Source organism: Nelumbo nucifera, chromosome 7, assembly GCF_055504915.1.
Source record: "Nelumbo nucifera cultivar China Antique chromosome 7, China Antique-T2T, whole genome shotgun sequence".
Lineage (NCBI taxonomy): Eukaryota > Viridiplantae > Streptophyta > Magnoliopsida > Proteales > Nelumbonaceae > Nelumbo > Nelumbo nucifera.
The window spans coordinates 17795836-17823178 of record NC_142655.1 but is presented as its reverse complement, the minus strand read 5'-3'; the positions used below and the strand labels follow the sequence as shown (position 1 = coordinate 17823178).

Sequence of the window (27343 nt, the reverse complement as noted above, 5' to 3'; positions counted from 1 at the left end):
AGAAAGATAAACGGGATCTGGTATGTGAACATTGTAAGAAACCCAAGCACACAAAAGATACTTGTTGGAAGCTACATCCTCACTTGGTCCCAGCAAAACTAAGAAATAAGAAGGGTAATGCTCATGTGGCCGTGAACACTGATTCAGCATCCTCATTAGGCACATCCCTAGAGACTTTAGCTGTTGTTCGGGCTGCCCACATACAGTTGGAAAAGGAAGTTGGGAATTCAGTTCAGCCATCTCAGTCACCATTAGCTCCTGCCACATCTGCATTTGCACATTCAGGTACTCGAGCCTCAGCTTGCCATTCTTCAGCTCCAGGTAATACTGACCACTGCTGAGTAATAGATTCAGGTGCATATGACCATATGACTAGCTTGCCATCTTTGTTCACTTCTTATCACTTGTCCTCTGGCTGAGATAGAGTATCCATTGTTGATGGCTCTCTTGTTCCCATTTCGGGCAAGGGGGACATCAAGCTACCGGATACTATCTCTTTATCTTCTGTCTTGCATGTTCCTAAGCTTGATACTAACCTGCTTTCAGTTAGTAGTATTACCAAATACATGAACTGTTCAGTAACCTTTTTCCCTGACCGATGTGTTTTTTAGGATTTGGAGACGAGGAAGGTGATTGGGACTGGCCGTGAGATGAACGGGATCTATCTGCTTTGGCATAACCGATTTGGTCATTTGTCTTTTAAGTCTTTGAAGAGTCTGTTTCCTGCTTTATTTGAGTCTATTGAGTTATCAAAGTTAAGGTGTGAGAGTTGTGAGTTTGCCAAACATTGTAGAACCTCTTATTCTTTAAGTAATAAAAGGAGTAATTTCTCTTTTGATATTGTGCATACTGATGTTTGGGGGCCATATCATATCTCTTCTATGGTGGGTACAGATATTTTCTACTGTTTGTTGATGACCATACCCGTTTTTCTTGGGTCTATCTTATGCGTTCTCGGGATGAGGTTCCTGCTCTAACCCAAAACTTCCATCAGATGGTTCTCACTCAATTTAGGACCAAAATCAAAGTCCTTAGATCTGATAATGCAAAGGAATACTTTGCTCAGCCATTGACCTCCTATCTTCTTAGCCATGGAGTTATTCACCAGAGCACTTGCCCTTATACACCACAGCAGAACGGTGTTGCCGAAAGGAAGAATAGGCATATCTTGGAGGTGGCTAGAAGCATTATGTTTACCTCCAATGTACCTATTCGCTTTTGGGGTGATGCTATCCTCACGGCAGTTTATCTCATTAATTGAGTTCCTTCCCGAGTTCTTGATATGAGAACCCCCTTTTCCCTTCTATACCCAGACAAGGAGTTGTTCATTATTCCCCTTAAAACCTTTGGTTGTACCTGTTTCGTTCAGCTTCTCGGGCCTCATCATTCCAAGTTTGAATCTAAGGCCTCCAAATGCATTTTCCTTGGTTATGCACAAACTCAAAAGGGTTATTGCTGCTATGATCCGGTTTTAGGGAAACGGTTTGTCTCCATGGATGTCACCTTCTTTGAGGAGACACCCTATTATCCTAGGGTTTCTCCCCAGGGGGAGAGCGGTGAGAGTGGGGTTGTTTTGAGTTTCTTTCCTCAGGGGGAGAGCAGTGAGAGTGGAAGTGGGGCTGGTTTGAGTGGGGCTGTTCCTTTACCTATTCCACTGGATAATGAAGGCTGTAGTGGTGAGGGTGGTCAGAGGGAGCCGGAGTTGAGAGTCTATCACAGGCGATGCAGGCAGGTTGATCCTAGTCATCGGCAGTCCCGGCCAGCTCCAGTTCCTTCCGCGGCTCCAGATCCAAAGCCTACTGAGATACCTCTCACTGTTGCCACTTCCCCTCTTGTGGATGACGTTGATCTCCCTATTGCCATTCGCAAAGGGAAACGACATTGCACCACCTCTACAGCTCACAGCATCTCATAGTTCTTATCCTATGATCGTTTGTCTCCATCTTACCGGTCCTATCTCACTTCCATTGCCGATGTCCCTATTCCAAGGACAGTGCAAGAAGCCTTATCAGTTCTAGAATGGAAAGATGCAATGCAAGTCGAAATGGATGCCCTGTTGAAGAATAATACTTGGGCACTAGTTGACCCACCAAAAGAAAAGAAACCGGTGGGATGCAGATGGGTGTTCACTGTGAAGCATAATGTTGATGGCTCTATTGAAAGGTACAAAGCCCGACTGGTTGCAAAGGGGTTCACTCAGACTTATGGTATAGACTACTTGGAGACCTTTGCCCCAGTAGCCAAGATGACCACCATCCGAGTTTTGTTATCCCTTGCAGCAAATCATTCTTGGCCCCTGTTTCAGATGGATGCTAAAAATGTCTTTCTGAATGGAGACTTACAGGAAGAGGTTTACATGCAGTTGCCTCCTGGATTCTATGATACAGAGACAGGTAAGAAGGTTTGCCGACTGAACAAGGCATTGTATGGTTTGAAGCAGTCACCTAGAGCCTGGTTTGATAGGTTCAGATTAGCCCTTAGAAAGTTTGGTTATGTACAGGCCCAGTCAGATCATACACTATTCATCAAAAGGGTGGAGTCCTCTCTGACACTACTTGCAGTATATGTTGATGATATTGTGGTGACAGGAAATGACAGTCATGAGATTGAGTCCCTCAAATCGCTCCTTCATCAAGAGTTTGAGGTGAAAGATCTTGGTACACTATGGTACTTTTTGGGTATTGAGGTTGCTAGATCCAAGCAGGGGATTTTTATCTCTCAGAGAAAATATGTTCTAGATCTGTTGGCGGAAACTGGAAAGTTGGGTGTTAAGCTGGCTGATACACCCATCAAACAAAATCACAAGATTAGTGCAGAGGGCGGGGAGCCTCTTGAAGACAAAGTTATGTTCCAACGGTTGGTTGGAAAGCTCCTATATCTCTGCCTCACTCGGCCGGATATCAGCTATGCAGTTAGTGTTGTTAGCCAGTACATGCACTCCCCCAGAACTTCTCATCTTCTTGCGGCAGAGAGAATATTAGCATACTTGAAGAGATGCCCAGGTAGAGGTATACTGCTCAAGAACAATAATCACATGAGGGTGGAAGTCTATACAGATGCCGATTGGGCTAGGAGTGTTGATGACAGAAGGTCTACCTCTAGATATTGTGCCCTTGTAGGAGGTAACCTTGTCTCTTGGAGGAGTAAGAAGCAGAGTGTTGTTTCCCGCTCCAATGCTGAAGCGGAATACAGGTCAATGGCTAATGGAGTGGCTGAAATCTTGTGGCTGAGGTCACTACTTGAAGAGTTGGGTATTGACTATGAAAAACCCTTAATGTTGTATTGTGATAATCAGGCAACTATTAATATAGCCCACAACCCAGTGCAACATGACAGAACTAAACATATCGAAGTTGATCGACATTTTGTGTGAGAAAGGGTCACATCACAAGAAGTGTGTCTTCCATACATCACATCTAATATGCAGCTCGCGGATATCCTCACCAAGGTTGTACCAAGGAAGAAGTTAGAGACAGACCTATCCAAGTTGGGAATGATAGATATCTACTCCCAACTTGAGGGGGAGTTTAGAGAACACTGATGTGGGCCCCACTACAGTGGTCCCCACTGTGTTCGTAGGACAGCATGTGTAGTTATTTATTCCAGTTATAGTAGTGTCAGTTTGAGTCAGTTTGTTAATTCAGTTGTTATTTATTTCAGCTTTTATTTACTTTATTTATTATGTAAGTACTAAGGGCAGATGTGTCATTTCCATTATGTACTAAACATAACCTATAAATAATAAGAAAGTGGCAGTGGCAGATCAGAAAGAATCTGTCCCTCCTTTCAACCACTTGTGTTCTGTTTCTCTTCTATTCTCTCACCTTTTCTCTTTTTCTTCTGTTTTGTAAACCTAAAACCTATTAGAATTCAAGACTGATTACAGTCTTGATCTTCTACTCTTGGGACAATGGGGACGATGATAGATCGAAAATGTCACCCCCCATCATCCTATTAAAAGCTCCGCACGTGCACTTTATGTTATCATGTGGCCCAGGCTTAAGAGGCGGTTTAGCATGTCGGTTCAACTCAGGTTCAGCGGGTGGACCAGCTTTTTTACCCCCATCCCTCAAAATATCCACGAATGACGGTTTAGCCGTCAGTCTGACCGGACAGCGAAATTCAAAAAAAATTGGAAGAGCTCATCTTTAATGACTTAAGGCCCGACGGTTCGCCTTCTACAGCAGAACCAACATACCCTCTGCTAATTTTCCATAAACTCTTGTCCACTTGGCATCACTCTGGACACGTCACCATCTTCTCCAACCTCCTTGCCCTTCTCCTAAAGCACCATTTCAACTTCCAAAGTTAGCCAGACTCTCCACCATTGTCCACCGGAAGAAATCTCAACAAACCTCAGAACTCTCTGTGGATGAGAACCCTGAATCTTGATCTTAGCGGCTTGAAGGGATGAAAGGTTCACTGCAATGAGCGATCCTCCACAGAGATCTGCCACTTTGGAGAAGACCTCCTGCTTCCAAAGATTGAACAGAAGCCCAATCAGTTTCACTTGTAAAACCTCCTCTTCCTCCATCACGAGCTCATTGCCGGATGGAAACCAACTCTGTAGCAAGGCCCAACCTTCCCATGTCTGTATCTTAGCCGCAACCTCAAGAGGGTGACCAAGGTCCAAGATAGCAGCCTTCTTCTCAAACGGGAACAGGAATGCATGTTCAATCTCAGGAATCGTCTTCATGACATCGGCTAGGATTCCATTCCAGTCCATCACTTCCCCCTTGAGACTTATCACCTTTTTCTTTACCCAGTCTTCTAATGGTCCTCCTAATACAAGCTTTGGGCACACAATAGTTCCACTGATACCTCTTAGATTTTCTTTCTCCTCTTCAACCTGTGAGACTGCTAGGCTCATATCAGCAACTAATTTTTGGATAGGGAGGACTGATTTTCTTCCCAATCCTCACCTTCTTTGTTCAAAGTCATCGAGAGCACCAGCAACTAAAATCCAACCTTGCTTGTTTTTTCCTTCCGGTATGCAAATCACTTGCCTCTTTCCATTTCCAAATGCTTCAGTTAGTTGAATATAGGTACCCCGTTATTGCTTTTCTTCTCCACCGAGAATTTCTTCCTACCTTTCACCAATTCTCCTTTCCATTCAGGCTCTGTGATTGCAAAAATTGTTCCATCAAGGAAACCTTTAAACCAACAGACTGCTTCCCTCCCCAAGACTACAACAGATCTCTTATCTTCTCTAATTTTAATGAACATCCTCCAACTTCTTCCAGCAGAAACCTTTTCTTTTCCACAACCAATATCATCCTCCATTTTGTTGCCAGCTGAAGCTTGCCTTTGACATCATCTTCTCCCCCGTCGCCACTATTAACAAACTAGGCACTCCACTATCACACTAACTCTCATTACTCAACATACAATCTTCTCATCTTCTTCTACACTCTGACTTTCTTTAATATTACAGTATCATAAAATAAAATTGTAAAAAATATTATGTGGTAAAAATATGTGGGTCCTTGGGTATGGCGACCCTCCAAGGGTGCCTTCTCACCTAGGCATCGCCTGGACAACTATGATGAAATATGAACACAGAATCCAATCAGATGAATCTGAACCCTTAGAGATTATTCCCAACCTTCCCTATCTTATTTTGCAATTCACTTTTAGTTTGTTTATGTTGTATATTCATCACTATTAAAAATACAAATTACTGAATTAAAATGAAATAAAATCTTAAATGGTACTATAAGTTATATTCAAACCTTACAGGAAGGTAAGACCACTGCAAGAACAAAGTATTTCCCTATATCATCTCCTTTTTTACTCGAAATGTCAACTCCAATGTGATCAGCACATTTGTCCATTAATGAGTCAAGAGGAAAGCCACTTAAAAAATTCTTCCTTGAAGCAGCAAGTGATACCTGTTAATGGGTAGACAAGAAATCAGCTCTTAGAAGTTGTAACAAAAAATTAAAAAAAAAAAAGCAACAAAAAGGCCTCTGTCAGAAATTCTAAGCAAAACATTAACGACTAAGCAGCACATTAACAGAATATATAAATAAATATATATATATATATAATAAAACAATACATGCCATGTCAGCATGGCTCTCCCCTAGACCCCTACCATTTATCTATTTTTTGGTTGTTTTGAAGTTTTATTTTTAAAATTGAATAAAATAACTTAAGTGGCCAATAAATTTTAAGTCTTCAAGACTTTCATCTCTTCTCATTAACTTTCTCTTCTCTTTCTCATTAACTCCTTTAATTATCTCTCCTCATTAATCATTTTCATTCCACTAATTCTCTCTCCTCTCAATTACTCCATTAAATTGCTTAAAATTCATTGACTCTTTTTTCCTTTTTTATTTTATTCTCTCTCCTCTCCTCATTAATCTAATAAACCAAAAGCAATTTGCTTAGAAGTGACCATTTGAGTCTGGCCCTGGCCCAGGTCCACAAATTTCAATTTTCAAAGCCAAGCTTGGGCCTAATACTTCAAGGACAGTGGGGCCCATCCCAGCCCATAAACAAATAACAGTTTGAAATTAGTTAATAAAAAATATCATAAGTAGTTAAATCACCTAAAAATAATGAGAGAGAGAGAGAGACAGAATTCTAAGAAATAGGTCCCACCCCTTCAAGTTCCTTCATTAGCCTATATTAGCATATTCCTATAGGCCTCTTCCATTATTAGACTATTGTATTTCAGAGAGAGAATTTAACTAATCCAAATTCCATTTATTTCTTTCATATTCAAATTCTATTTAATTGGTTAATTGTCAGAAAATTAAAATTTGAAACCTAATAACTAAAATTAATAAAAACAATTACTGAAGTTAATAAAAATATTAAATCTTAGCAAGTTTTCTTTTTGACAAGCAAAGTGAGTATTTATTAATGATTGAGAAAGGTACAAGATTTTAGCTACACAGTAGCCCAAAAACAACAGAAAGCAGCTTGGCCACCCAAATCTGTTTTGTCATCCCCACTTTTTACTATCACAGATTACAACATTGCCCAAAATAAAGTGGATCTGTCCACTCCCTGTTTTGCTAGGACATCTACCAACCCATTTATTGTTCTTTTTACCCATCCAAAACTAGTGTTGCAAATTTTTGCAAGGAAGTCAATTTCCCTTAAGGAAAATCTATATTTCCAAGGGACTGAATTGATTTGTTTCGCCCAAGAAATGACCAATAAGGAGTACCCTTCTAATTCAAGCTCTCTAACACCCAGCTGTATTGCTAGTTTTAGTTCTTGTAATAGGGCCATTATTTCAGCCTTAACCGAATCTCCAAAATCAATTGGCCCGGAGAATAAGGCCACTACTACTCTTTGATGGCTTCTAAAGACTTCCCCTATACCTGCCCTCCCCGGATTGCCAAAGGAGGTCTATCAAAATTTAGTTTCATCTTATTTGGCCCTAGAGGTTTCCATTCCATTCTCACTGCTTCTTTGTGTGTATCATAAATCTGTTTGTGCAACTTCGGTCCATTTCCATAACAAGTCATTTGTAGAAACATCTTTGAAGAGTTCCATTGTTTTTGCTCAATGTGCATATCTGATCTTTATGGTTTCAATCACTTTCTCCACTGACCTACTCTTCTCATGAAAGATTCTTTGGTTTCTCTCTTCCTAGATGGTCCATACCAGGGCTGCTCTTGTTATTCTCCACAGACATCTTGCCTTTTCTTTTGTTGCCTCAAGAAGCTGGAATTGAATAGGCTAACCACATTCTGTGGGGGTACCCATCTGCAACCAAAAAGAGAGCAGAAGTAGTCACAAACAAACAGGAGAGTAGTAAATGAGGAAGGGTCTCACCACTGGCCTTGCAAAGGAGACACACATGAGGAGAAAGGCAATTATTTGGCCTTCTTTTCTATAGCACGTCACAAGTGCTAACCTTCCCAAGGAAACTTTCCCAACACAGAGACTGCACTTTAGCAGGGATTGGTTTGCACCAAATTTCTCTAACTAGGAGATTTACCCCGTGGGTTCTGAGCTAATAAGAAGGTTAAAGAAGGAATTACATGAGAAGTGGCCATCAGGGGAGGGGTACCAAACTCTACCATTCAAAAAGATTTTGATCTAGGAAAACCTTTTCCAAGAGAGAAAGTAGGATAATATGACAAGGGATTCACATTCATTGTCCCTCAAACCCCTTTTGATCCCAAAATCCCAGTTTAAACCATGTGTTGAAGGCTTGCCAAACCAAGAGGTTGGTTCATTCTTAAGGTTTGTTAATGAGTAAAGTGTTGGGAATTGTAATTTGAGTGGCAAATCTCCAAGTCAGAGATCTTCCTAGAATAAGACTCTGTTCCCACAACCCACATCAAAATGGATAGAATTGAGAAAAGTAGGTAGTACCTCAGAGATTTCCATCCAAGGGGAAATTGAAGCAATGTGAGGTGCTAGTTTTGCATCCCAACCATTTTCTGCTACACCATGAATGCTTCCAGATTTTGTGCCACAGTCTGTCTTCCGCTACACCATGATTGCCTTCCTTTTAATCAAGTTTCTAATTCCCAAGCCCACTTGCTACTTAGGTTTACACACTTGTACTCAATTCACCAAATGATCTTTCTTTCCATCTCCTGGCTCCTACAAAAATCCCTCATCATTTTTTCTAACTGCTTTGCAATTTTCACCAAGACTCTAAAGGTGGAAAGGTAATAGATGGGAAAATTTTCTAAGGTGGATTTGATCAACACGATTCTTCCTCCTAAAGAGATATAGCTTCTCTTCCATAAGGTTAGCTATCTAGCAAATCTTTACACTATTGGTTTCCATAAACTATTTGTTCTAGGGTTTCCTCCCAAAGGTATACCTAGATACTCTAGGGAACAATTTCTCATCTCACAGCATAGGATTTCGGCCAATAGTAAAGTGTAACCTCTCCCAAATTTATGCCAGCCACACAACTTTTTCCTCAATTGACTTTCAAGTTTGACATTCTTTGGAAGCAATCAACCAAGGCTTTTAGATTCCTTATGTTGAGCTTTGTACAACTCTCACAAAAAATGATTATGTGAGAGTCACAGCAATGAGTCACAACAACATCATTTCTTCCAATTCTCCACCCTTTGAATTGGTTTTCAAGATTAGCCTTACTCATCAATTTACTCAGGACCTCAGCAATGAGGGAGAACAAGAAAAAGGGATAAAGGATCTCCTCGCCTTAAACCTCTTTTAGCCGGGAAGAAATCTTTTGCCACACCATTGATTAGAATTGAAAAGTGTGCCAAGATAACACAACCATTTATCTACTTTCTCCATCTTTCTCCTAACCCTATTTTTTCCATCAAACTCAGGAGGAAGGTCCAATCCACCATTCATAGGCTTTTTCTAGATCCAATTTGCAAATCAAGTTTTTCCCTCCTTGTTTTTCCTTCTCCGCCACACATTCATTTGCCACTAGAATTTGGTCAATTATTTGTCTTCCTTCCACAAAAGCTCCTTTATTTTGAGATATTACCATAGACAACATAGTTTTAAACCTTCCCGCCAAAACTTTAGCTATGATCTTGCACAGGCTATCAACAAGACTTATGGGCCTATAATCCATTGGAGTTTCTTCTCAAGCACTAGGACTAAAAATGTGGCATTTTCTCCAAGTGAGACTTGCACAGGCTATCCACCAAGTCATCTTCTATAATTTCCCAACAATCTTGATATAAGGCCATCAAGAAACCATTGGGCCCTGGTGCTTTAGATCTTTCCATTGAAAACATTGTTTCATATATCTCTTCTACACTGAAGCTTCTCTCTAGAATGACAACATGGACTTCTGGTAACCTAATCCAATCTAACTCCCCCAACTCTGAACTTCACTCTCTCAAGGAAACAAAGATTGATATGAGGTGCTCCAAAAAAATGTTTTGTTATTTCCTCCTCCGAAGTTACCACCCAACCTTCAACCTCTATACTAGAGATCAAGTTTTTCCTTCTTTCATTTGACAAAGAGTAAAAGTATTTTGTATTTCCATCTCCTTCAACAAGCCATCTACATCTTGATTTCTGTCTCTAAGAGATTCCCTCCTTTCTCAAAATCTCCTCTAATTCCACTTTTACATTCCATCTTTCTGATCTATCCTCCAGACTAATCTCTCTTAGGGCTTCCTTTTTGTCTAGCTCTCAATCCTTTTTGCAATTCTCTCTTTTGATTCTTCAAGTCTCCCAAACTCTTCCTTATTCCAATCCTTGATTTTTCCTTTTAGTCTCTTCAATTTCTTTATGAAACTCACTCCTTTGTTGCTCACATTGATTCCACCTTCCACCCACCACTCTTTTATTTTCCTGATAAAGTGGGGTACTTCCAACCACATATTTTCAAACATGAAAGGTGTAGGGCCCCCTAGATGGGTATCTTGAATTCTTGATCTAGGCTCAAAGGACAATCGTTAGAGATTACCCTAGGGAGTGCTTTCAAAACTACATTTCCCCCCACAACTCTTCCCACTAAATAGAGAAAAGGAATCTATAAACTTTGAACAAATTTGGTTTTCCTAGAAGTTTGACCAAGGAAGCTTGAAGTAGGGGGGATCTTTTAGTTCTAAAGACTCAACCAAGGTATTAAACTTCTTCATACTCGTGGTTATGGTCTGGTTTGGGTTGTTTGTCTCATTTGTGTATCTTATGATGTCGAAATCTCCACCAAGACACTATGGACCTTCCCATAAACCCCTAATTACAGCTGACTCCTCCCAGAAAGAGTCCATTTCTCTATATGAGTTTGGGTCATACAGATTTGTTAATACCCACTCTTTTCCACCACTCAATCTTTTTGCTTTTATTGACACTGAGAACTGACCAATCACTTCTTCCTGACTTCAAAACTTTTATGGGTTTATTGGCAAAAATTATTAAAGCTTTCCAATGCAACTGATTTAAAGGCAATTTGGTTATAAAAATTAGCAAAACTGAACTTTGTAAAGGGAATGCTGAATGTACAAATACAAACTTCACACAAGGATCCAAATACAAAAGCCACTTCATGGTGTCTGAATATCCATGGTCTCTCATTTCCATCTCTGAGCCAAAGAATAACTACCTCTAAGTCAACAAGTAGAACTTCGCATTCTTCTTTTTTGGTCTTTGGCTTAAGGACCCATGGTTTGAGAAGCTGCATCCTATTCCTACATGCACTAACATATAAGCTTTTATGGCACCTTATATAATGACAGCAAGAAAAGTAGCTTTGCAAAGGATTGCTATGCATGGATCATCTCACTTAGTCTCAAAAATTGTAGGTTAGCCTATTGGTTAACCTGGTAAGCTAGGCTAGAAGATGCAGCACCATTTCTCAATCAGACAACAGCTGTTCTTCAGACAAAGGATATGGCAGATGGGTTGTCCTTTCACTCACGATATAATCAGTTCTCCCAAGTGACTTCTAAATCTAGGAAGGTTGTTCCTTTTCATGATCACTTAAGACTTATTGGGTTCTGCAAATTGCACAAGGGAACACAGCAGTTTTGTAAAGATTGTAGAGAATAAATTTTTTTATGGTTTTGTGGGCTTCATACTTAGAGTTACAATAATATGTAGTCTACCTGCAAAACTTTATTCTGTAGTCAGGACATGCTCCATTTTCTTTAGTAAGTAGATACTTTGTTCATCAGGAAAAGAATGTACTCGATTTTAAAAGTCAAGCAACTAAACTAACCACCGAATTGGCCAAGTTGCTAAAACTGGCTGAGTGTAGAGTGTGCAAAGCCAACTTCCCAAACCAATGGAGTTCAAACTTCTTTCCAAATTCAGACACGTAAGGTAGGCTGCTAAAAACCAAAGCTAATTTTCGTACAAATATACTAGGGTCAAACTTGAACTAGAAATGAAATTCAGGTCGACATTGCCGAAAAAACAAGCAATAACACTGCATAGGATAGCAATAGTTTTTCCATTTTCGTTTTCCAAATAACATCCTAAGTCAATGAAGAAACGAAGACTTACCGAAACAATGGAACCAGGGAAGATAGAACAAGCAACCATGGCAGACTCGGAAAGCCAAATTGTAGCGGTATGACCACTGGTCTCAGCATCAGTGATGCGGCCGATAAAAGCAGATTTGGAGATCAATGAAGGGTACTTGATCGAAGCTTCTTCAAGAGCACGCGAAAGCTCGTTTTCGCTAACTTCTGGTTCTGGAACAGACGTTAATGATGAAGATGGTGGTGTCTGAGGAGAAATTTCCGACTGGTCTGAAGATGATGAGAGCTTAGATGGAGTTTTTGAATGTCTCTTGGACTTCGGAGGCATGATTGCTATCTCAAATCCTCGCCTCTGTTCTAGTGTTCTATCGCTTCTCTCTTCGCCTTTTTTTCGTCACAGGGGCGCCTGCCAGAACCGTCAAATGTGTCAGTGTAAAAGGCAAACCGGCCGAATGCACCTTTTACACTCTTCTACGTTTGGAAGAACGGTGTGAAACATCGGTGGATATTTTATACGCGTTTGGAGTGAACAATGGGGTGAGCTGGTGTAGGAGGCGAAGGCATCTCTGATCAACGACTACATAAGGCCAATGGTGGATCTGTTGGAGGAACGCCGACCGAAACCCAACCTGTCAACGAGTTTGGTCATCTCTCTGTGGTCTAGATTAGAGTTAGAAGAGTTGGATTTCAGAGAAGGGAAGACACTGCACATGGGTCCTCTGGTGAGTAAAATATATTGCCTGTTATCAGCAACATAAACAATGTGAGGGTTCTGGTGTCTGTTCCAGAGAGTGTATTAGACAAGTTTGAGTATTTCATGAAAGGACCAGCAGCAGAGAGTGAGAGGAAGAGGAAGAGGAAGAGAGAGAGAGAGAGAGAAAAGGAAGGAAGTGAGGACAAATACTGGCAGGGGAATACCTTCGCTTGGGCTAGACTTGCAAATGCGTACTGAGCCTCCGATACCAGAAACAGATTTATGGCTATCGGCTAACAGATGAATGCGTATTTGTTCGGTTGGGCTGGATTTACACCGATGTTCACTAGCGCTTTTTTTTTCCTTCTGGGTCCTCTCCGGCTCTCCCTTCGGAGGTGGGGTTCAGATCTGCCGCTGCAACTGACGGAAAGAGAAAAAAAAAGGGGGAAGAAGAAGAAGAAGAGAGAAGGAGAAGAGAGAGAGCGAGAGAGAAGGAGAAGGAGAAGAAGAAGAAGAAGAGAGAGGGAGAATAGAGAGAGAGAGAGAGAGCGAGTCCGAGCAGGGTGAAAAAAAAACCGAACCGATCGAAATCGAATCGAAAAATCGGTTAAATGAACCGGTCGTTTCGGTTTTAGTTTGATGTTTTAAAAAAACTGACAGTTTTGATTTGATTTCGGTTAACTATTTAAAAAAGCGGCGGCTAATTGAATCGATCGATATATATAGTAATATATATTTATATAATACTATATATTATATTTTAAATTTTTTTTTGAAAATCGAATAAAAAAATTCGATTTTCAGCCTTTCTCTTTGAAAATCGAACATATCACTGGTGCCAGACTGGGCTGTCTGGCCTTTCCAGACTGCTCTAACTGGTTTTCGCTTTTCAACCTTGTGCTTGATTCAAAGAACATTTGGCGGCGACCACAGCTATCCCGCCTAAATCAAATTCCAGCACAAGACTACTTAGACTGGCAATCCAATGAACATTGAGCATGGACGGAGACCTAGAAGGATAGAAATAAAATTTGTCCTATCCAGATACAGACCAAATGAAATGCTGACCACCTGAAGCAGCCAATACGCAACAGCCAAATGTTGCCATGAATTCTACTCAAACTGGCAGACAGGTTCAAATCTGAAGTAGCCGATACCACCGCTTATCAATCACCATCAACAATCCCACCTTTCTAGTTTGGTGTTCAAGATTTACTTCAATAGCTTCTCTCAGCGTCTTGAACCCAGGAAATGCTTTTCCACACCATAAACGATTTTTACCCTTTCCAGTTTTCATCAAACATAGGAACACCTTCGACTGCTTCATATATGACTCTCCGTTTGTTCCACCATGAATGAGAGATGCTAAGAGAAGGTCGACCGGAAAGAGGAGAAACTAGGCACTCTACAGTCGGCTAGAGTTGTTGTTCATCTTAACAACTATCTCATTCTCTGTTCTCTCTCTCTCAGACTCTTCTTCTTCCCCAACGGGTCAGACTTACTCACTGTTCTCTCTATCTCTCTCTCAGTCTCTCTCTCTCACCTGACACTCACTTAGAGTCTCAGATTCAGTCTCTTCTCTCTCAGTCTCAAACTGAGTCACTCATCTCTCTCAATCTCTCATCTCTCTCAGTCTCTTCTGCAAGAGGTTTTTTTCCATTTTTTTTAATTTTCAGTGCATAAAAAAACCAAAAAAACTGAACCACGGTTAACCGGTTGCATCAGTTCGGTTTTTGTTCGATTAAGTTTAAAAACTGAATAAGTCGGTTCGGTCTAGAAAATCACCCCACGATTTGGTTAACCGAACCATGAGCACCCTTAGAACTAGCAATGTATTTATTACATCAATTATCGATGTAAACCTAAATCAAAATGTTTTGTAAAATTACATATTTACCAGGGTGTAAAATTTACCCCAGTTTGATTTTCTACCCCAAACAAACGTAGCCTAATGGTTTTACGAGCCCAGCCTAAACAGTTGAAACTTGAAATTGTGCTCTGGAACTCGTAAGTCTCGCATGGCTGTCGATGGGTCGGGAAGACCCAGAGACCCGGTGGTATGCTCTATTGAGAGACCCGGTGGTACGCTCTATTGAGGGGCAGATCCAAACTCCTCTCGCTACAGCATTTTCCCGCCACAAAGCTTGACTCCTAATTTGCATAGCATTGACCAAATGCCTAGTGAATAGTTTAACATGGCCCTCTTAGCCAAAACAGCTTGGAGGCTTCTTACCCAACATTAATATGATAATATCATCCTTGAGTCGTCTAAATTAAGAAGATGTACATGTACTTTTCAAATAGTTCAATCTTTCATGCCCAAGCTAGGCATAAGCCATCTTGGGCTTAAAGACCTTTGGATGGTTCAAAGAGGGCTATCAATATCTGGGAAGACCTTTGGATTCTCACTTGCCAAGCTACCCACTGAATTGCGTGTCTATTCTAGGTGGTGTTTGGAATCGTGTAAATCTCGTGGATAGGACCGTCTATGGGAATTGGTTGCGTTCGGCTAGGTGTGGACGGGACCGGTCTTGTCCACAACCCAATATAGCATGGGCAGGTCCTGTCCACACCCCAATTTCTCATCCATGGCAAAATCTCGTGGTTAGGGGCCATCCACACTTGATTTTTGATCCCCTACTTCACACTTTCCCTGAAAGGCTACCCTATTGTTTGTTTCACATTTTAATATTTTTATCAATAAAATATTAATTATTTTACTTATTTTTTAAAATTTTAACGTTTTATCAATAAAATTATATTTTAAATATTTAAAATATATTTTTAAAATTTTTAATTATTTTACTATTGTTTTTTAAATTAATATCTATAGGTTAATAATAATTCATTGATGCATTTTTCAATATATTTATCATATAAAATGCAAAAATTAGATATTTATGATTAACTGTGTAGATCAAGGTTTTCGAATCGCCGTTGACCCGAACGGTCGGATTGTTCAGCCAAGGAACCGTCCAGGCAAGCAGTTCCATTTTACCCCAAACATGGTTTTGGCCAAAAACCGTTGAAAAAGTCAACAACCCGTTGACTTGAGCGGTCAAATCGTCAACTCGGACGGTCAGATCGTCGACCCAGAAACCAGTGGCCAAAACAGTTCCATTTTCGGGTCATTTTTTAAAATGTTGGTGTAGATCATTTATAAATGTATATGAGATAATGGAATCAAAAAGTATGGTGTGGACTGCCTACAGAATGGCCACTGTGGATGTGGACTGGTCCAGTCCACAGTTAAGAACAGTTGTGGACTGTGGTGTGGTTTGGATTGGTTCCTACCACAGGGTGTGGTGTGGACCAGTCCACACCCACCAATTTCTAATCCACACTACAAAACACCCCCTGATCTCGAATCTTATAAACTAGCATACTTTGCAATGGGACCTCTTTGGCTTAGAACTCTCTTCAGTCTTCACTATGGGGGGAAATTGCTAGAATCACAACCATTTCTTTTTGTCAACAACCTATGGAGGACAAGCCATCTCTGCCTATAGCAAATATGGTAATTATAGCACAAAATCTGGTTATTAGCTCGCCTGGAAGCCATAAAACCTAGAGGATGGCTTGTGTAATACTAGCCAAAGCCCCAACAAAATCTGGAATCTAATATGGTCTCTCAAGGTTCCACTAAGGTACAATTTTTCCTCTAACACTATTGTAATAATGCCATTGTAGTTTGAAGTTTTATTCACAGAAGACAAATCACCAACTTTGCCTCTTGTCCTAGGTGAGATTAGTCCCTTCAAGACATCTATCATCTTATTCTATATTGCCCTATGGCTCATACAAACCTTTAGAAGTGATAGAGTTCAAGTCCCTCACATCTAGACTTGTTCATAGGTCGGTCTGGGACGGGTTGAGGCCAAGCTTTGCCTCTTTATTAATAGAAAATGTCCAAGCTTGAGGGCAAGCTTGGCCCTTATATAAAGCTTGAAGCCTGGTTTGGACATAGAAACACTTACTTTTACTTATGGTGTAATATTATCGGGTAGGGCTTGGGCTTATTTTAGAAAGCTTGAGCTTGTCATGGGCCTAAAATTTTGTCCAAACTCGATAAAAAATGGGTAGGGCCAGGCCAACCTACTGGGTTACCTAACCTATGAATAGGTCTATTCACATCTCAAACCGGACCTCATCTTGGTCTACTAACTACCAAACTCTCTTTTCTTTGGCCCTTAGGGTGGTTACATGAGAAATGCCCTAGAAATCTTTCAATGATAAGGTTTTCATGGATAAAGACAACCCTCCTCAAGCAGCCATGCAAAGAGTTTGAGCCTTGATAATTAAGTTTTCTCCTTTTTAGAGATGCCAATGATCAGGCTATATCCCCTAACCCATATTCCTTTCGAGCCTGCCGGATTTGGCAATAGATGGTCTCATCATCCTATGTGATACAAGTTTTTTTGAGATTCGGGGACAAGCAAGTATTGCCTACATCATATACTCTTCAACAGGAACTCCTATCCAAGTGGAGGGAGTCCCTATGAGATGTCTCTCATCCCTTCATGTAGAATTGAAAGACATCAGGATGGGAATTTCTTTGGCATCCTCCTTGTAAGTGAGTCATCTTCTGATTCTTCTCCTACTCATAGACTTGAAGCAAGCCATTCACCTTCTTGCAGGGCTTCCCCCTTAGTAGTCTTCATAGGACAATTTTAGGTATCTTCAGTTGGATTAGAGTTGGGGTCTCCTAAACTTTTAGGCACATTTCTGTATCATTTATAAAAATGATAATGGTTATCGTCGAAAGACCTAATTTTTTTATTTCCACTATTGTCCCTTAGTTATCATACCCGGGTTATCCGATTATTTATTTCCATTATTACTCCTACTATTATCCTTCAGTTATTATACTTGGGTAATCCGATTATCTATTTCCATTATTACCCCTTTTTAGTCATTATTATTCCAATTACAAATCTACTTCTATTATTGCCCCTTTAGTTATTGTTATTCTAATTGTATTTTATTATATTACATATAGTATTTTATATTTCTATTATTGTCCCTCCTTAGCCATTGTATCCTAATTTCTCTATAACCATTATATATTTCTAGAAACTATAATAAAAATGAGGATGGTAACAATGTTTCCTCAAAAAGTTTTATTACACTTTCCCTTTTTATAGAGATGCAAATTGATCGGATCGGATTCAAATTAGGGTTATCCGAATCCAATATGATAAAGTATAGGTCCAATCCAACCCAATCGAATCTCATAAATATTGATTTAGATTCGAATTCAATAAGGATGTTGGATATTCGAATCTGATCCAATCAGATTTATTTTTCTTAAATCATAATTTTTTTAAAAAGGAAACATAACAATTTAAATAAAGAAAAACAAAAAAATGAAAGTATTTTTCAACTATTTTCATCATATATACATGTTTTTATAAAAAATAAATAATATAAAAATTATAAAAATATAATATCTCTACCATTTATAAAAATGAGAATGGTTATCGTCGAAAGACTTGATTTTTCTATTTCTACTATTGTCCCTTAGTTATCATACCTAGGTTATCTGATTATCTATTTCCATTATTGCCCCTACTATTGTCCCTCAGCTATTATACCTGGGTAATCTAATTAGCTATTTCCATTATTACCCCTCTTTAGTCATTATTATTCCAATTACATATCTATTTCTATTATTGCCCCTTTAGTTATTGTTATTCCAATTGTATTTTATAATATTATATATAGTATTTTATATTTCTATTATTGTCCCTCCTTAGCCATTGTATCCCAATTTCTCTATAATCATTATATATTTTTATAGTCTATAATAAAAATGAGGATGGTAATAATGTTTCGTCGAAAAGTCTAATTACACTTTCCCTTTTTATAGGTGATGAGGGTGGATTTATCCCTCTAGTGAAATTGTGACACCTAGCACCTCATGCCAACTAAGTGCAGCCTCTTGACAAATAGACAGCTCGAGCTAGCTATAGGCAGCTCGGCATAGCTCGCCACAAGTAGCTCGCCACTTACAGGCAACTCAGCATAGCTCGCCACAGGCAGTCCGACATCTTACGAAGAGCTCGCTTTCTAGTAGGCCACGAAGACCTGCCTCGGGTAGAAGTACCTCGGCACATTACCGGTAGCTCGGTGAAAAGTAGCTCGGTGCAAGGTAGCTCGTTGCAGAGCAGCTCGACGTATCGCAAGAAGATTTCCTACCTGACAATCGTACCTGCCAGATCTGGAGACTGCACCCATGTCTCTGGCCAGGCGGCATCGTGCCTGCCAACTCTGACAACGCCTCATGTCTGACAGGGCCATACCCTGCAACGGTTACCTACGCCCACCAGCTCAGCCCTAGCAAGTAACGACTGCGGCAGAGAGTCAGAGGTGGTTACGCCAGATCTGTCAGGACACCGCTATATAAGAGCTCCGACCCCCCAGAGGGGAAGGGGGATGAAAAATGGAGGTAACCCCTGCTCTCTAGCTCTCTCATTTCTCTAATATCATCTTCAAGCTCTCTACTATCAGAGTGCTAACTTAGCCATCGGAGTGGCCCCGCCGGGTAAACACCCCCGGGTCCTTTGACTCAGTTCTCGCAGGTTGCTCGACTCCTGCCATCTACAAAGAGGAGCAGATCATCTCATGCAGAGGGCAATAGGGTTGCACTACACTAGGAGGCTCGCCAAGGCAGCACACTCAGCAGCTCATCAAGGTAGCTCACTACCAGGGAGCTCGCCACCAAGGCAGTGCACTCAGCAGCTCATCAAGGTGGCTCACTACCAGGGAGCTCGCCACCAAGTAGCTCACCACCTGGGAGCTCGTCACCAAGTAGCTCACCGCCAGGGAGTTCGCCACCAAGTATCTCACCACCAAGCAGTTCGCCACCAGGGAGCACCATCATCCTTTGAGTTACAGGCCACCTAGGAGCAAGTCAAATGACGAGGTACTTAGCCAAAAAATTGGTACATCACAAAAAAATTGGTACGTGACCGGAAACGGTTACATCAATAGGGATGCAAATGGATCAGATCAGATTCAAATAAGGGTATATCTGAATCCAATATGATAAATTATAGGTCCAATCCAATCTGATCGAATCTGATTTAGTTTTTAATCCAATCCGAAAATCCATAATGAAGATATCCAAATCCGATAAAATAGGATTAGACTCTGGAACGGATTGAATCATGATCCTTTTTACCCTCTATTTTTTTGTTATTTTAATATTTATTTGACCTATCATTAAATGGGATGTACACTATGAAACAAAGTTTTTTCCAATAAAAATGAATACTAATCATTAACATATTGAATATCAACCAAAGTTGCATCCTTTCATTTTTACCTTCATCATTTTTTTGTTATTCCAATGTTTGATCTTTCATAATAATATAAAGTGGGCTTTTCCCAACACAAGTCGATCACTGTAGCAATTGGGCTAATCCGTACCTCGAGTTGTGTTGGGCTTGGGTTTTGAGGCTCGTGCATCAGCATGATATAGAACAAAAAAGTGGACCATGCTGGTATAGGCCGCACCCTATCATGGAACATGCCTATATATATATATATATATTCAATTTTATTGTACTATTTTATTCAAATTATATTGTAATTTTTTTTTTAATTTCATATATAAACAATTGTATACATCAAAATTCATATAGAATAAAATTTTAAGATTTTTTCAATTTCTTGTCTATTTAGTTAATTTATTTAGCTTTTCATTATATATTTTTTAAATTGTTTAATAAAAAATCATGTCTCTCACACCCCGGCCTATGGCTGAGCCCGTTTGGGCTTGTGTTGTAGGCCTAACCTTTGAAGAGTTTTAGGCCAGGTAGGGCACGACCCACCCAGGACCACGTGCTGACATGGCATGACCTGTTAAAGCATAGACAATCCACAAAATCTTGTCGTGTTGGCATGACACAACCCACTTTATATTTTCTGATGAAGTAATGAAAAGTGCAAATTAGAGACAATACAAAAAAGGGTACGGAATATAATAAACAATACACATACAAACAAATGAGAAAGGATATGGTAGGACTTGGAAAAGGATTTGCCGTTAATTCTGCTAGTAACCCTCTCATGAGGAGTTCACCTTGGCCCTTGTGTCTCTTAAATTGTATTAAGGATTACTATGCTTTCATTGTACTTCCTATAATTTCTCTTAATTAATTAATACAATTATCTTTTACCTTTCTTCTTCTTGTTTAAAGGATATGGTAGGACTTGGAAAAGAGTATAACAGGTGAAAGGGCTTATAGAATGTGAGAATTTATAAGAGTGGTTTCTTTTGTAAGGGGAAGCCATGAAAAGTTACCTAGGGGGTGAGACTTCCACCATTGCTTTTTCTGTTTCCTTTTTGTTAATTAAAAATAAAAGAAAATTTTAAGGGGATCGGCAAAGTTGGAGAATTTTTCATATTGGCAACTTGGTTCACGCCAAGTCGTCAAAGGCATAAAAGGCTAGTGGATGGAGGAGCTATCTTGGTTATGGTCAAGTCGTCAGCATTCTAGAGAGCACTCCCTTGGTAACAGGGATATTTGTCCTTCCTCCCTAATAGGGTAGAAGAGAGGCCTCTCGTATGGCTATAGTATCTTTTGCTAAGAAGGTGGGATCATGGTTTTTAAAACTGACTCGGAGATTGAATTGGTCAAGGGGTCCGTTTTTTTATCCAAATGGTTGGCCTATTCTAACAAAAAAATGAAAACCCGGTCAAAACCGTTTGAACGGTTCTTTGAAAACCATGGGTGGGACTACCCATGAATCAAGGGGAAGGAGCTTTATCACCCCTTTTTTCATGTTTTGAATTACTTGGGTCATCACTTGTCCCAGTGTTGCGAAAATCGGGTATGGAGTAGATGGGTTGTTGCACAATTTCGGGTCACAGCCTCGATTTGGCCATTTGGGTAGAGCTCCTATGACCACTATTTGGGAGCGGTTAAAGTCAACAACCAACCATATATAAGAGATAAATTTAGTTCTGGTGTGTTGAGGAATTTAAGAGCTTGATCCTGGCTAATGTTTTGGAGCATGTTTTGGAGCTAGCATTCCTTAAGACTTGTTCACATGTGTAAGTGGGGAAGAATGGGAGATAATGGTGCAGAGCTTTGGTGCAGCCGAGAATTCCAATTCGATGGATGATGCCGGAGTCCTTAGGTTTGGGGGGTAGTGAGGGGTTGTTTCTTGATCCTTCTACGGTTCTACTTGAGCAAATGTGGGTGGGGAAGAGGAGCGGTCGCCGGGGGACTTGGAGGAGTCGAGTGACTAGTGCAAGGTTGGAGGTGAATTAGCCTCGGAGTTTTGAGGGTAGGTAGTTGGGACTTGGGAGACAATGAAAGCTTGGAAAAGCAAGTGGATATTCAATGTTTTAAAAGGCCAAAGGCGTAGTTGAGGCGTGATTGTCCAAAAAGTGAGGCGTAAGCCTCAAGGCGTTGTAAGGTGTAAACCTCAAAATTTAAGGACAAATTAATTAAAGTTTGTAAATCAATGAAAGTAATATATAATATACCAAATTAAAATTGATGAGGGCAGATTTGGCCCTCCACTGGCATCATGACACATGGCATATCAAAATAACTGGACTACATCCCATCATCACCTAGGTGACAACTTGCCTTAGCCAAAATGGGGTCCTACCTAGTGACCTGCCTCTATTGCCGACCTACTTCTGCCGCCGACCTAGAGACCTACCTCTGTCGCTGACCTGGCGACCTGGCTCTATCATCGATCTGGCAACTTGGTGATCTGTCTCCGTCGCCAACTTGGCGATCTACCTTTCTAGAAGCTTGTCAGTTGTCTCCGAACCTTTTGGGATCATGCTGCGTAACCATAAGCCTTATCCTCATCCCGCCCGAATCGGAGGAAAAACGGTAAGCCTTATTAACTGGCACGTTATCCTCCTTCCAAAGTAGAATGGACCTCTACGTTGTGGGCCGAGGATTCCGGGAGCATTTTGCGAGACCCACGGCAACCCAACTGTATAAGGGCATCAGCCCCTGATACTCAGGTAGATGCACAATTTTTAGTTCTCGTAGCTCTCCAGCTCTCTCATATTTAGTTATCTTAAAATCTCTGATTCGCTAACTTAAGCATCGGAGTGCCCACCCCGGGTAAAGCAACCCGGACACTCTAACACTGTTTCCTTGCAGGTCGCATCAAAGCCATCTCTCCAGCTCGTCACCATTCAACTAGGCACTAGAGCCACCTCTCTAGCTCGTCACCATTCAGCTAGGCATCAAAACCACCTCTCCGACTCATCACCATTCAGCTAGGCATTAGAGCCACCTCTCTAGCTTGTCACCATTTAGCTAGGCGTCAGAGCCATCTCTCCAGCTCGTCACCACTCAGTTAGGCATCAAAGCCACCTCTCCAGCTCGTCACCACTCAATTAGGCATCAAACCCTCCTTTCCAACTCGTCACCATTCAGTTAGGCGTCCAAACCACCTTCCAAGTAGGAACCATTCAGCTAGGTGTTCAAGCCACCTTCCAGGTAGAGATTATTCAGCTAGGCATCTGAGTCACTAGCCAGCCGGGAACTGCCAAAATGTGCATCATCAAAAATGATAGAAGTTACACATAGCCATAAACTAAAAGTTTATAAGCAAAGTTTTGGAATTTAAGCATTAAATAAAATAATAACTAATCAACTAACAATTATAAACATTTTATATTTCATATAAACAACCAATTTAGAAGGAAGAAAGCATATGAAGAATCATTTGCATAATTAATTAATATTAGATATATGGTCATCCAATAGTTAAAAAGAAAGGAAACAATGTAGTTGATTAGATCTATGCAAATAATAATAATAATAATAATAATAATAATGTAGTCGATTAAAAAGAAAAAAGATCCATTAAATCTCACTTGATTTATCCAAAAGAAACTTAGAACTAGATTAATATATCATCATTTTTGCACCGGACTCAATAAAATACTGAGAAATTGATTTTTCATTTTTACTTTTTTATTTGACCCATAATAATTGAAGTGTTTTTTCTATATGCTTTAAATTATAAAAATACATATATATTTTTTGCATTAAATCACTAATTAATCATTAGTACTTGAGACTTACGCCTTTTTATGCCTCAAATTACACCTCATTCTAACAAAGGCTTATAAGCCTTGAGGCAAAATCTATGTGCCTAGCCTCAAGGCGTACACCAATGTGGATAATGATATATTTGTAACAAAGTTGTTGGGCTTATCCTTTTTGGGTGAGGAAGATTTCGCAAGAGAGGTTTTTTGGCAGGTGTAGCGCTAGAAGACCGAGAGGTGATGTGTTCTTTTAAAAGGGGTCTAAGTCTAACCTCCAAAGTAGCATAAGAAGAAAATGTTAGATGAAACCTTCAATCTTGGGGGTTTTCTAGGAAGTAGGAAGCTTAGTAAACTAGTGGAATTCTACGTGGACGGTTAGGTCAAAGTAGATAAGGCATTAAGAAGTTCAAAGTCAGCTAGGGGTAGAAGAAGAGGTGGGAGAGGAAAGTCTAAAGTTGAAATTTTGAGGCGTCGGGTCCTTGTTATTCTAGGTTGTGTGAGTTGTGCTGGTGTTTGGGGTAGTAGTGTAGTACTGGTTATCTGGGTTTGGTGTTTGGTGGGATCTAGCAATGGTCCTCGTGGTGAGTCTTTTTATGAGTAGTCTTTGTTCTTGTACATGTGTATCTTTCTTTGTTCTATGGCCTTTTTCTGTTGTGTTTGTTTCCTTTTTTCTCTTTTTTATTTTTATAAAAGTTTTTATTTACCTTCAAAATAATTTTCTTATGTTTTGGTCAAGTGGTAGTTTTCTATTAAGGAGGAGATCTGTTAGTGCAATCTTATGTTTCACTAAATTTATTGAGTCTTCTCTAAGCACAGATTTCTTTTTCATTTTTGTTTTCTTTGTTGTACAACAAAGACAGGACTAGTTCCTAAGAATTTTCCCATTCATGATCTTTTCCCAAGTCAGAAGAATGGGAAAATTCTGACATACAACAATAAACCAAACAATGCTTTCAATAGGTTTGAGGTATATTCTGTTTTTCTCTCTGTTGACTACAATCATTTCTCCATAAAATGGACATAAAATTTTCAGCCATTTTCCACCCTTTTTGCAGGGAAATCTTTGTTTCTCACCCCTTGTAATTTTTATTGTAGAATTAAGCAAAATAGTAGCTCCAACATTTCTTTTTCTTTCATTTATTCTCTCTTTTCTTCCTCTAGTCAATCCCTAGTGTGTAATATGGGTCGAACAACTACCATCTAACAGCCCCTGAAACTTGCAGCTAGCTACTAGTATGGAACAAGACCAACAGTTTCTAGAATCAGATATATTATTGGCTTGAGTATTTCAGTTAAATTCCCTAATGGTTTCATCTCCATTGCTAAATAATTTCTCTATTTAATCATCAAAAAATAGTTAATAACTTTCCCCGATTCATTCCTGTTTTGTTTTTTGCCTGAAATTCTTTATTGCGACTTGCTTCATGATCTACTTAATTTGAATCAAGTATAGGGCTTGGTTATTTTGGGATTTTAAGGTTTCTATGAGAGAGGCTGTGCATAGCTTTATATTCTCCATTATTGATTCTATAATAGAATTTTATTTCTCCTTCAACTATGGATGCAAGTTATAAGCCGAACCACGTAAATTTGTGTGAGATTTATTTCTTTCTTCTCTTAATCTCTGTCTTCATTTTCTTGTGCCATTCAAATCAGAGTTTCTGTGTTTTGCACAACTCCCTTCTGCAATATTTTGTGGTGCAAGTTTCAGACTTGCCTTACAGAATGCAGCCCTGGTGCCATCCTATTCCTGCCCAAGCTCTTACAGCGTGCCATTCTGGGCTCACGAGTGGTCAAAAACTCAAAATATGGCACCTCTACAAGCCTATCTTGACCAAGGCAAATTCTTAAGCAGGGGGCTCGCATTGAAGGACAGAGTGGACCCCCTCAAAATCCTCAATAACGCAGGTAATGTGCACATACATCACATTACGTTGAGCTTCTCTGAGTTACTCCATTTCATGGCATTGAGCTTCTTTCTTATCCATTCTCTTTTCATATTTGGTGGAATCCAGGTCGATGGTCAGTCTGAGACAGCATCAGTAGAGCCATTAAAAAGGCAAAGGGATACACTCCAATCATCGACTGCACTGTTGAAAAGTTTGGCCACAGCCAGCTCTATGAAGTTTTACTAATGGCAAACGCTTATGGGCCTCGTTCATCGAGTTTCCCTAAGCCTACTTGTCGTAGCTAAGACCATCAAATTTCCTATTTTCGTATAACTACTCAAATCTTCTTTAAGGGTCTTCCATTTCTATTCCTAATATGTATTCTGATCAACTGTAAATAGCTCGTCCCCATGAATAAATTCACCTTTGCTGGTAAGCTAAGATGTACTTCAAATAAAATTAATGGAACTATTGTCTCCATGAATATGCAAGTGTTTTGAGTTTAGAACAAATGAACTCAGTGGTTTAAGTAGCTCTTGGATTTATTTTGTAGAAAAGAACACGTAGCCCAAATTTCTTCTGTTTCAGGTGCAATCTGTTCTCCAATTAAAACAAACAAGGAGTAAAATTCAATTCGGACGAGGAGGCCATTTTCGGTCCTACGTTTATAACTTCCCACGTTCCTCTAAATTACAAACTTTGACACCGGAGCAGGAAACTACTACCGAAAGGAAAGTTTTTATATGCTTCTAAAAGGAAACTAAAATAAATTAAAATTTTAGATGAATCTTAGGCACAGTTCTCTCTTCCCCTGTTTCTCTTTCATAATCTCTCTTTGGTGTACGTCTCTTTGTGTTTATCTCTCTCGAAACAATTAAAAAGCTTGTTTATATGATACAATGGAAACACTTGCTTCAATCTCGTAGATTAAAAAGCTTGTTTATATGTCAAGGAAGAATTCCCATAAGAGGCATCGGGTATTTGGAAACAGGTGTTAAATCTGTATTCACGGCTTTAGCCCTAGGCTACGCCAACGAGCGTAGCAGATATTTCTCCACTCGAATATGCTGCAAGCGACACTTTACATGCAAATTATTACATACAGAAATTAAAATCAAGAAAGATGTTTGCTGAATTAACAAGAGAATGAAAAGATCTTGTGACAGGAATAGTTTGTTGCTCTCATATAAAAAGGAAAGAAACCAAATAACCATATAACTGAATAAAAGGTCAATTTGAATTGAAGGACAGGAAACAAGTGATGAACAAGAAGAAGCAATTAATACAGTTTTACATACATCTGGGTTCCCTTCTTTTGGAGATTTTCCGATATGGTTCTGTGTAGACAATGTCATTATGGAGATTAAGGATCGACCAGCAGGGGGCAGGGCTCTCCTTGGTCAATTTAACCACTAGAACATGCTCTATAACATCTATTCGAGATGAACCAGGTGTATAAAAAGTTGAGGAAGCTTGATAGAAATAGCGTTCCATAGGACTTGATCAAGGAACTCTCGTTTGAGTGACCAAATTCCAATCCTCTTGGTAAAAATTTAACAACAGGAATGCTAATAAAGCTTTCGATTCCAAGCACAAACTCGTTGAATGGGCCAGCATACCTTTTCGTGGATTCACTCGAATCTTCAGACTCCTTGATTGGGCCAGCATGTCTTTTCATGGGTTTGGACGAAACTTGATCTGAGAAGAAGACATTTAGGCCATCTTCAGTTAATCCTTGCATAACTCCTAACAAGCAAAACTGAGGAACTAGCAAGAACATTTTCATGGGTATGGGGTTGACATTTTTACGATGCTTCATTAC

At 39.8% G+C, this 27343-nt stretch overlaps 1 protein-coding gene and 1 long non-coding RNA gene across 6 annotated transcripts in view; one reads left to right on the top strand and one right to left on the bottom strand.

The window, feature by feature from the left end:
• The window catches only part of CIP111 (Cam interacting protein 111), a 61474-nt gene extending 48348 nt beyond the window's left edge, over positions 1–13126 (bottom strand). For 2 of the 5 annotated variants that reach the window (XM_088892090.1, XM_019199520.2), the window contains exons 1-3: positions 12822–13126; positions 11926–12643; positions 5733–5891 (exon numbers count right to left, since the gene is read on the bottom strand). In XM_088892090.1, coding sequence (XP_088748216.1) covers positions 5733–5891; positions 11926–12231 — 465 coding nt within the window. In that variant the 5' untranslated portion in view covers positions 12232–12643; positions 12822–13126. The remainder of the gene's footprint in view (positions 1–5732; positions 5892–11925; positions 12644–12821) is intronic. The other 3 variants (XM_088892088.1, XM_019199521.2, XM_088892089.1) reach the window with 3 other exon arrangements.
• A 10811-nt stretch (positions 13127–23937) lies between these two features.
• LOC148790233 (uncharacterized) lies at positions 23938–26017 on the top strand. Its single transcript, XR_016078223.1, has 3 exons — positions 23938–24213; positions 25289–25540; positions 25648–26017. It is a non-coding gene; the product is annotated as an uncharacterized LOC148790233 (long non-coding RNA).
• The last annotated feature ends 1326 nt before the right edge of the window (positions 26018–27343 follow it).